The 12,333-nt window shown below is 29.4% G+C and overlaps 1 protein-coding gene across 1 annotated transcript in view; it reads left to right on the forward strand.

Moving 5' to 3' along the window:
* The window catches only part of LOC107441943 (tachykinin-like peptides receptor 99D), a 62,985-nt gene that overhangs the window by 15,679 nt on the left and 34,973 nt on the right, over nt 1-12,333 (forward strand). The window contains exon 2 of the mRNA XM_016055365.3: nt 664-1,231. Coding sequence (XP_015910851.1) covers nt 855-1,231 — 377 coding nt within the window. The 5' untranslated portion in view covers nt 664-854. The remainder of the gene's footprint in view (nt 1-663; nt 1,232-12,333) is intronic.

Raw genomic sequence — 12,333 nt, forward strand, 5'->3', positions numbered from 1 at the left:
GGCAAGCAGAACATAAACAAACTAATTATCCATAGAATTTGCCAGGTACTCAAATCGAAATTACGTCATGGTTACAGTAAAATTCATAAACAAATAATAAATCTAAGTTAAGTAAAATGCGTAGAAGAAGAAGAATTATCTTTCAACAAATTCGATATGCGATACGGTGTTGCAATTAATTAACTTCACGTTAATTAATATTCTAACTCATGCGGTAGATACTTAGTTTCACTTTAACATAGCATTTTACTTTTAAACTATCATCTAGCTCTGGCACATGTGTGGGGATCCGTGATCTTCTTCTACTTGAAGTAAAAGAACCCAATTTGAAATTTATTAAATTTAATTAAAATTTTATTAAGTTAAAAACGTTTCTAAAAAAACTTTCCAATCTTATGTTTTATTGCTACTTTTATTTCCACGTCTATATTCTCTTTAAAAATAACTAAAAAATAAGTTTAAAGCTTAATGAAAATGTAGAGAAATATTTCTGCTTGCTTTCTTTATTTGAAAACTAAATAAAATTCTAACTGAAAAACTAAACTCTCAGCCTTAACAAATATTTTATAAAAAAAAAAAAATTAAGTTTTTGTACTACTTAATTAAAGAGTCCAGTAAATAAAATTTTTAATGTTCATAAAAATATTTTTTTAACTCTTTCAGATGAATTTCTTCATTTCCCACAGACGTTTAAAACAGATAGTGGATTCGAAAAAGGCAATTAGTTTCTGTGCATATCTCTTGAAGTCAAAATCTACTAATTATTTACACTTAACCTACTGAGATTAAATGTCAATCAATCAAATAAACAACTGAAATTTATAATAACGATGTTTACTTGCTGAACGATAAAAATGGAAGTTTTGGCGGAGTATAATATGACCAATGAAACAGACGAAGATGGTGGTAATATATTTATACTTCCATGGTGGCAACAGTTAGTTTGGAGCATAGTTTTTGGAGTCATGATTTTTGTGGCAACAGGTGGAAATGCGATTGTGATGTGGATTGTGCTCGCACATAAGCGAATGCGAAGTGTGACAAACTATTTCCTCGTGAACTTAAGCTTAGCTGATATGATGGTTTCAACATTGAATGTTATATTTAACTTCGTTTACATGCTGGATGGTGACTGGCCATTTGGCGAAGCTTACTGTAAGATATCTAACTTCATAGCAATCGTGTCAGTTGCTGCTTCAGTATTTACACTAATGGCGATATCTTTTGACAGGTAAGAATCTAAATTATCTTAATAAATGTGTTTAATTTATTTTTATGTAACGTTTTATCGCATGCATGCTATAGCTGAAAATATGTGACAGCTATTATAAAGCTTATTTTCAATGGAATTTTTATTTCCAATGATAAGAAAAATGATATTCCGGATCAAATTACGGTAAAAAGTATCTGCACTAAAGGTGCCGGAACTTTTAACAGTAAAATCCATTTTTACCGGAACATGTTATGAAACAGAAAATATGATATATTTTATGGTTAAAATGGATTTTACGATGCACCTAAAATTTCCTTACTTCATACCAAAATTTAATTTGAAATCTATTACAGTGCAGTGTAGTGAATATTTTGTGAGATATTTCTGTATCCTCAATTATTTACCATGAAGCTTTCTTTGTTTAAAACAGAGTATTTCGTAAAAGGGAATTTTTGTTTTAGGGATTTGAACAAAATGTGTGAGCAAGCTTGGAGAATGTGATTTATGTAATTGCGCGTAAATAAAATTTTTTGACTTACTCTGCGTTTTTTTTTTTTTTCATAACGTCTTATATTAGGTGTTAATTCTATCTTCGTATTTTTAAGATTTTTTTTAAAACCATCATACTTAGTTTAGTTTTTTCGAGTTTAAAATAGAATCATGACTTTTTAATATTACGAAAGTAACATCTGATATAAATTTTGATCTATACATTCCCTACGTCTTTAAATCTGTAAAAAAATAGATACAAGGAATAAATAAATAATTTTAGATAATAATATGTTATGTTATTTTATTGGGGTAAGCTTTTTTTATTTTTGAAAAAATTATTTTTATCTTAGACAATGAACTAAATGTAGCATAAAATATTATTGAAGTAGACTTTTCATCCTTTAGGCCATTGTTTCTCAACGGGGGCGATACCGCCCCCCTGGGGACGTTTGGAGTATGCTGAGGGGTGGTGAACTTGCTTCGGGCGTAGGGGAGACGTTGGATATGTTTTGGGCTGTAGGGGGCGATGAGCATGTTTTGCCAATCAAATTTAATTAACTTACAAAAAAAATATTAAATTAAATTTATTTAATAAATAAAATTAATCTAAAGTTAATAATTTAAAAAAAAGATTAAGTTAATAAAATAATTTAAGATTATCTGATACACCTTTTGTACCACCAATAAAACGAGCTTATACGACACCTATTCTCCGAATCAACACAGCGCATCGCATTAGTCAGTAGTTTTTGCCTCTGATTTATTCAAGCTATTTCGCGAATGGCGGAAATCGAAGTGCATGAGATTTCGGTATGAATGTTTGATTTGACCCGTGTTTCTTATGATGATTTTCGTTGTCTTCTTTACAGTTTTTTTCCCAGTTTCGATCCGATCTCATTATTTATTTGGTCAAGTATGTATTCGCATTAGTACTTTACTATAAATTTTTTTTTAATTTGGAGAAATAGTTGATTTTCTTTCATCGTTTGTATTTTGCTGCCACCAACAATGTCAGTAAACAAAAAGAAGTGTCATCAATACCGTGCCACGTACTTGAAGTCTGTATTTGTTCAATCGTTGTTGAACTCTCAACTTCCCATGTGCTTACTTTGTAATAAAGTTTTATCTAATGATACAATGAAAACTTTCCGCTAACAGGAGCATTTGCAAAAAACTCATTCTCACAAACAAAATAAGGATATTTAATTTTTTGCGAACATCAAAGACACGTTTCTGAAGGCACCTTCGGTCTCAGAGTTACTAGCATCATCATCACAAAAATGCGACGATTGTTTGATAGCTTCTTATAATATATCACCACTTATTGCTAATTCTGAGAAAGCTCATACCATCGTCGCAGAGTTGATACTGACGGTTATCAAGGAAGTTTTAGAAACAGTTGTACACCATCCAGCCACATCCAATGTAATCAAAACTATCCCATTGAGCAACGATACAGTGCTGGGACGAAATGGTGAGATGGCTGAAGACGTTGAAGTTTCTTTATGCAAACTTTCGATATTCAACGAATTTTCCCTTCAAGTTGATGAATCAACCTTGCCATGCAATGTAGGCTTTACTGTAGGCGTTGGTCCGGTTTGTAAAGGTAGGAAAAAGTAATACAAGAGATGCTTTTTGCAAGAAGCTTGATTGTAGATACCAAAGGTAAATCTATTTTTAATTCGGTCCCAGATTATTTTACAGAGAAAAACATTCCTATTGCGAATATTATATCGATTGCCACTGATGGATCTCCTGCAATGGTGGGTCGAATCGTGGGTTTATCACCCTTTTGAAAAGGGAAATACAAATATTTTAGCTGTTCACTGCGTGAATCACAGGCAGCATTTAGTAGAAAAATTTCAGCGACCGTTTGCATCACTTATTGCAGTATGTCATATTTGCTGTGTACAAAATTCTCAGTAATGCTCTCAACGATTGAAGAATTCAATCACTTGCTACTACACTCCGAGATTCTCTGACTATCCAAAGGAGCCTGTCTCAATAGGTTTTGTTACCTTTTCGATTCTGTGCTTGAGTTCCTCTAAAAAATAGATGTAGCTCTGAGAGATAGATTGCTAGAATTCAAGAAAAACTTTGGCGGATTTATTTGTAAAATTTATTGGGTTTAATTTGCAACTTCCAGCAACGAGCTCAATTTGATCCCTTCATAATCAGTCATTTCTGCTTTCTAAAAAAACTCATTTTGTGGAAGCAGAATTTTGGTTGGAATGAGTACAGCCAAGCAGATTTAACTCGCTCTGATGATGCACAAGAATATTGTCAACACATTGACTCTTTGCACGAAGATTTTTCTGACCGTTTTAAAGATGTTTTGTTCCCTGGAAGTCCTTTAACGGGTTATGAACCCTTTTGTGAATATTAAAACAGCAGAGGTTCAGATTTATGAGGAATCAGTCGAACTTTCAGCTAATGAAACTTTGAAGTGGTGATCGTCTCAGAGAATTTTGGCTTCAAAGAAACATCAGTCGCCTCTACCCTGGACTGCGGACTATCATTAAAATTTTTTTAAATGCCTTCCCTTCCTCCTACCTTGTCGAACGTGGATTCAGTCTTGTTACGGAAAAAAGAGAAATCAACTCGAAATTGTGCAACAAGGGAACTTGCGTCTTCACCTTACTAAAAAAATTTAACCGAACGTTAAAAGACTAATGTTTCGTTGATACTACTTTTTAGTGTAAAAAAATATTTTGAGTGGTTTTTTAATTATCTAATTAAGAATAAGTTATTCTTTTTAGGCATAGGTTTCTTTGTTGTATTTTTTTCATTACTGTATTTATTTTAATTATAACAAATAGACTGCGAATACCTGCCGTGAGAAAAGCATCGATAAATGTACTCATTATTTTTTTAAAAAACCAAAAAATTTAACTCTTAAAAAATTGCTTAATGTTGTCTCTTATAATTTAGCACACCTCGCTCCATCACCATGCTCTATCTAACTAGATTTTTACAAAGGGGTGCGTTGAAGTGTTTTTTTACTCCTTAAGGGAGCGGCAACATTAAAAAGGTTGAGAATCTATGCTTTAAGCACTAGTTTAGGAATTGAGACTAAAAAATTAACTTTCAAGAGCTTAAAAAATAGTAAAAGATAATTTTGAATATGACCTTCTAGCAATATGTGTTTAACTTATAATATAATAATTACATCATTCATTGCACTATATATCATAAAAATTTCATGCATATTTCATATTTGAAGAGCTTAGTGGAAGAAGCAGCTAAGTGAAAAATTTTTTAAAAAAGATTTCTTGAGGGAACTTCTTATTTAAATTACATTTAAATACATAACATTCATTTATGTTGCTAAATCCATTCATTCCGAAGAGACTTGGTGGAAGAACGGCAAAGTGACTAAGCGACAAATAGTCTATAAACAATCCTAGAAAATCTCTTGCTTGGCAACGAACGCTAAGGTATGGGGGAAAAGTTGGCGAAAATGAAAAATTTGCAGCAGCAACTTCCATACATTAAGGAGAAATTGAGGTATTTTTACGAATCAATAATTAAAAAAGACAAGAAAAATAACCCTTAAACAGCTTCACCATGCAATTTCTTTGTTTCGGGTTCGCTTTAGCTTGTGATTCAGACACATTACCCTGGTAAAAAATTTAATTTTTTTTCAAAGCTGAAAATAAATGCTATTTTGTGCTTAGGCAACATTTTCAGTTTATTATTATTGTTACTTGCTGTATCTTTGTTTTTCCTTTTGAAATAAAATTAAATAATCAACAAATCGGTAATGATCAACATTGTAAAATCATGCACAAAATTAAAAAGAGCTATATGCAGACACAATCATTCGGTACAATTCGACTGCTTGAGATCAAATCCTGATAGTCAAAAATTACCACAATTACATATTTATCCCATTCGGTAACCTGTAAATACCTATTTCCACAGTACTCATAGTAGGTATCTGGATACGTATATAAGTATATATAGTACATATTAAAACAACATTAATTAACTACTATCAGTAATACCGATTACCATCGGATACCGATTATATCGGATTATTTTATTTAAATTGTAAATAGGAAAAATGTCATCAACAATTTTTAAGATGTGCGCGCTCGTTTAAAATATTAAGTGTTAAATCCGGAATGATAAGCGTACTTATAAGTTTTGCAAAATAAAATAGTAACTTTTTCATGAAAATTAAGGTGACACATGAATGAAGCACAGATATAGATAATAAAGCTTGTTTTTGCTCCCTGTTAGGAGACATTCTTGAAATGGTAACCTAAATTATGAAAAATAAGAATCGAGTAACTAATCATGACCTCGTAGCTTACCACTATAAAAAAACTAAAAACTGTTTCATAAACATTTTTTTTAAAATTGAAATGTATCTTTTTTGCATGAAACGGCATTATTTTTAATAAAATTGAAAATAATTTTTATTTTAGAAACTGTACCTAGATATTTTTTGTATTAATATGAAGAAAAATACTTGTATTTAATTCAGAAATATCTTTCGATGCAAAGAAATGATATAACATTTCGATCACAATTCTTGCCAATTAAACCGAATTCTTGCCAATTAAAGTGATGCATACCGGTGAAATATCTAATCCGTGAAAGTTGAAATCACGTTGTCTCTGAATCTTTTTTGATCGGTTTTCAGATTAACGAGGCTACATAAAACTTGATACCACTTTCTTCCAAATTAAGATTGCTAAAATTTTATTCTATGAATATTAGCCTAAATATATGTATGCCTATTTCATTTTTCAAACAAAAATATATTCAATGAAAGGCGTTAAAAATCATCCATGATAACAAGCAAATTCTTACCAAAAAATCATTAAAATCTTCTTTTATAAAAGATCTGGAATCAAATAAATAGAACCATAAAAATCTTGTGAGTTATCCCTTCACAAACATATTGAAACATATAGATTGAACGAAAGAACTAAAAAGAGAAACGTAGAAACTTAAGCCCTCATTTATTCAAATTCACTAAAGTGTCGCTTAGCCGGTTCTTCCACTAAACTTTTCATTTATTAGTTATTTTTCTCAAACACGCAAAAGACAATTTCTATCTTCAGGCAAATTACTTTAAATTACATAATTTTGATAAATTATTTCAATACTGTTAAATAATAAATAGTAAATTACTGTTGTTTTAACTGTGCAAATCATTTTCATCAAACATATAACTGCATGCGTATGCAATGCTTTTCAACTATTTATTACATCACATTTTTAAAAAAAATTGATTCAGCATAACTCACAATGTACTTAGAATCCAGGTATTTATAATTGTAACCTAACGATTCCTTATTTGTAGAATCCTTAAAAGTTCATTCGATAATTTTTATTTAATTTTTCTTATACATGATATCATTACATAAAATTACAATATTCTCTATAGGAGTTCCATGAACCCAATGCATGGGTATTTATATCTTTTATCTAAAAGTAATTAAACTGTTCTTTTATCGTAAAAAGTGGGTGTGACCACGACGTTTCATATCAGGAATTGTCACCTCCATTACAGAGGATCAAATGCTCCACCCAATACGTGTTTAAGACAGAAAATGACGAATTTAATCAAAAGTATTGAGACGCCAATGTTAAATGGCATGATTTATACTTAGATACATTTATTACAAAATGGAGTTTTCTTTCGTATAAACGAAGTATGTATTACAACTGGGTATTTCATTTAATCGGTTGGGATTGTAATATCAGTGTTTTTATGCTCTGATTATTATAAAATTGAGGTAAAGAAAAAAGTTTTCGAATTAAAATGTGCATGCATAGTATGCAAAAATATAATCTGCATAATATCGTTAATTTTTAAGTATTATTAAGTTAATCTTTAAAAAAAGTAAATATTGTCTGAATTTTTCTGCAATTATTTTTATCTATTTAATAAATAGGAATCTCTGGTAAGGAATCTCTGGAATCTTTTAGGTAGGAATCTCTGTTTAAGTTATGAATCTAAAGGTACTATCTGAAGCTTGTAAAGATTTAATCTGAAATATTTTAAATCACAAGTTAACAATTAATTGAATAAATATTTTCTTACAATTTTCTAATTCCGATAATTTTAAGATATCATTCAAAATTGTATTGTTTCTTTCCTGTTGATTTTTTTCCCTACTAAATTAAAAATAATTTCCTTCTTAAATTATTTCGCCATTTAGACTTTTTATTGAAGCAAAACGAGGTGTGTTCTAAGTTTATAAGCGAAAAGAAGAATTAATGAATGTAGAGCTTTATAAAACCGATTTCTCTATCTTCCAGTTCAATAGCTGCTCTAAAATAAAATAAAAAACCTATTTTTCTACAAAACTAGATTAGCGAAATCTGTATCAAAAAAGTTCATATCAAGTATTATGTTGGCAGCATTTTAAACTAAAATCTAGGGTCGAAATGGGAAGCTGTTATTTTTATAAAGCTTTAAATTTAGAATTTTTCTTGAAATATTCATTTTTATAAAATATATTTAGTTCCCTTACCTTGCCTTTTAGATCTTTTTTAATTTTCAATTCAAAACACTGGTAATCACTTTATCGATCTAGAAAAAAACACCATTTTAAAATGCATGCATTAAAATTTTTTTGGGAGCTGTTAGCCTGGCACGAAAAATTTGCAGCTTTTGCTCTCAAATTTTCCATTATCTATGAAAAATATTTTTAACCTTTTTAGACTTTACTTTAGACTTATAATGTTTGGATCCCTGCCTCCAAAATAATAAAATAAAATTTTAATTAAATATTTAAAGAAAAATTGTCAAAAGTAATTGGATACCTCAAAAAATTGATCATAAAAATTATGGGAAAATAAGCAGTGAAAGCTTTTTTAAAAAATGATAAAAGAACCATGTTGATTTGAGTTGCTATGTTTAACAAAATTTAAAAAAAAAACTTTGTGAAAATCCATGGAAATAATTGTCAAAAAAATCAACTAGTTATGTGAATTTAGGATGAAATCGCCACAAATTGAGTGATTCGAATGAGTTCTCACTCAAATGAGCGATACGAGTTTCTCGATTCTTAATACTGTAGATTTAAATTTTTAAAAAATATTTATTGCTTGCTTATTTTTAAAAAAAAAACAATTTTAAAATTGCATGTGATTGGTTAGATGATTTTTTTTATATCGTTACGAATCTTGAAAAAATAATTACTCGAATACCTCAATTAAATTTTAGATGCTCTAATGCAGTCGGATTAAAAATACCAGGCAAGAATCCGCAGCAGTAATTGCTAAAAAAAATTATCGAAGAGACAACGTGACTTTACGCTGAAATCAAGCGCGAGTATTGAAATGTGATCGCTGAAATGAATTATTCGTGTATCTCAATAATAATGAATTAAGAATATTGTGCTTTCAGAAACCACGAAGAAATTCATTGCAAGGAATTTCGAAAGAGTGATTAGCAACGCTATTTGAATTTACCGGAATCGTTGCGAATCAAGTCCATCGAAAAAAAATAAATATAATTGAGATGTGCAATTTGAAATTATCGTATTACAATAAAAGCAAAATTAAAATATCGGATTTTTAAATACCATGAGAAAATTCCCAATTATAATTCCCAAAAAAGCGGGCAACAACATTTTGCATACTGAAAATGGAACAAATAAATTTTATCTATAAAGTAAATGTTACATAGCGCGATTTGTGTATCGTATTATGGTGTGAAAAATATCGGGATCTTGAAAACATGAGGAAATTCACGGGAAAAAATGCCAGAAAAATGATCGAAATCGAACATGGATTTGCGATTGAGTCGGCGAAAAACGAGATGCGTATTTTATACTTTTATATTCAACCTGTAACGAGGTCGCTTCTCATGGCGATTTATATTTGATGTTTATCCATTTTCCTTGTAATGGCCGATCCCGTTGATGACTGGCTACCGGTTTATATTAGAGCTCTAATAGATAGTTAGATAGATAGAAACTACTATGGAAGATGTGTGGCAGAAAAATCACACCAATTCAGTCAAACTCACGATATCTTATGTTAATATTTAAATGATTTGAATAACGATTTATAACTAAAAAGCTCTTTGGAAATTAAAGTAAACCTAATAGCGTCAATATTTAATGGGGTTTAACAAAAAATAGATTTTTGATGCTCATTTGTCATGACATTTTAAGATATAAAGAATGAAGATTTTATAAAGATATAATATTTATATATATATAAGAAAAAGATATAAAGGTCTTTCAAACAAGAAGAAAAAAATTTTTAAAATTATTTTAAAAGATATTTATATATTTAAATGAATTTTTAAAATTTAAAAGAAAAAGAAAATAAGGAAAAGATTTATTATAGGATTATAAGAAATGATGAAAAGCTCTATTTTCACTTCAATTTTACAATGCTCCTCCCACTATTGTATTAATATGTTCGGCTATATTAATACAATATTAGAAAGCACTATTTTTTTAATCGTGCGTGCTGATGACAAGATTGTTTATTTTCCTTATTTTGCTTCATTTCATTTTTCCTAATTGTTTAAAAAGAAAATTCGTAAATATTTTTTTAAAAACATTTTTCAACAATTTTTCATCTCCTTAAAAAAATCTATATCTCTTTTCTTGTTTCCTCTATATTATTTACGTATTTTATGAGTTCTACGTACTTTCAGCTTACACACAATAAATATTATTACTTTTCTTAATTTTCTTCGTCTATCTCTCTTTTCTTTCATCCTCTTCTTGCTTGTATTATGCTATTATATATATATATATATATAGGGTTATNCGGGTATAGCAAGGCACAGTACCCAACATTTCGCTCACTATAGCGGGGTTTGATGGTGTGTGTGTATATATATATAATATGTATATATATATGTTATATGTTATATATATATATATTTTATGAAAGCATCAATAGTTCGAGAATAGTATATTTTGACTAGTTAAAATCTGTCTCTGTAATTAGCCACTTGCCATCCATGACACGCACCTTAAAATGAAAGTGGTTTGCACAATAATAGACTAATGAGATAAACTGTTTTCAGACTACTCGTCGCAGATTACAAACTCTCGACTGTATATTCCAAAACTTGTTACAGGCACTTCTTCTTTGTAACTTCATGATTTAAATTAAACTTTTAATCTAGTTCAAATTAAGTTGTGGAAAAAGTTTTTCTGGATGAAATGCATACTAAAAGAAAAGAATCAGAGCATGTTGTTTCGGTTGTATTAAAATCCTAAATTCTATCTTTTAAAGTAAAGAGGGAACATTTCATTTTTTAAAAAAATGCAAGTTTAATAGATTAAATGATTAAAGTATTACATCCAAAAGCAATTAAATTTCTTTCGCTAGCTTTTATTTTAATTTTGCATTCCCTTACGCAGGGCTGCCATTTTTATACGTTTCAGAGGAAAATGTCTTGTAGTGGTAGCTAGGTTTTTACTTTGATTTATGATTTTTTGTTTAGTAAATTTGGTTTAAAGTTATTTTTCCCACCACTACGAAGGAAAATAATAATTTGAAACGCTCTGAATCACAGAGAATTTCTGATCAAATTACGGTATTAGGTACCGGCAATATGGGTGCATCATCCGTAATATTCACTGTACCGTAAAATCATTTTTACTACAAAATTCATTTTTACTGTAAAATATTATACCGTTATTATTACAGTAATTTTTATTTAATTAAGGTAATCTAGTTATTTTACGATAATTATTCAAGTTTCAGATTAATTAAAATTTAATGATTAGATTAAACTTAAGTTAGGTTCAAAGTTAAGGTGAGATGTATAAAAGTTTCAGGCAAGATTAGGTACAGATTAAGGTCAGACCCTTAACATGTTCCGGTAAAAACGGATTTTGCGGTAAAAATTACCAGCACCCTGAGAGCCCATTTCAATTCCCAAGTTTTGCATCTAGGGACTATATTTTATGAAATTCAAACAAATCTTATCAGGGAAGACGTTTCATTCAAACAGTCATGTAAAAAAGTCAGGGAAGGGATCAGAGACATGATATTAGCTACATTCTTTGTTCCAGTAAATGCTTGAATTCATTCGGCGATAAATCATTTGGTGACTATACCTTGTAATTCATTTGAAAATTTCTATGTACTGTAAATAAGAAAATTTTATTATTCAGGTTAGAGTTTTTTTTTAACATAAAAACCAGAGCATGCGTAAAAGCATGTATCGTAAAACGCAGAGCATAACGTGAAATTTATTGTGAAAAGCAGAAAATGTTATAAAAATTTATTTTTTTAAGGAATGCGTCCTGTGATGCAACTTACTTTACTTACTTCCTAACTTTATTAAAATTATCGGTTTCGTGAACAATATTTAACACAAGCTAGTAGTTAAATTCTAAATATCAGGAAATAGAAAACTAATAACATTGCTCTCATCGTTATAAAATTATAAGAAAACTTAAAATTTATAAAAAAAATAATTTCATTTTCACTAATAACTTACTAAAAGAAGTGTAAGAAATTCTATTTCCTTCTAAAAGATTTCTTTCTTTCAATTTAACTTTGTTTTTAATTTTTCTCTTCCTGAACCCTATGGCTTTAAGTTTTTCAAGGGTGATTTTTAGAGTGGATTTCTATACTAATTCAACTCGAATCTGCGGCATTTGACATATATATATGCAGTAATT

This window comes from Parasteatoda tepidariorum, chromosome 4 (genome assembly GCF_043381705.1).
Source record: "Parasteatoda tepidariorum isolate YZ-2023 chromosome 4, CAS_Ptep_4.0, whole genome shotgun sequence".
NCBI lineage: Eukaryota > Metazoa > Arthropoda > Arachnida > Araneae > Theridiidae > Parasteatoda > Parasteatoda tepidariorum.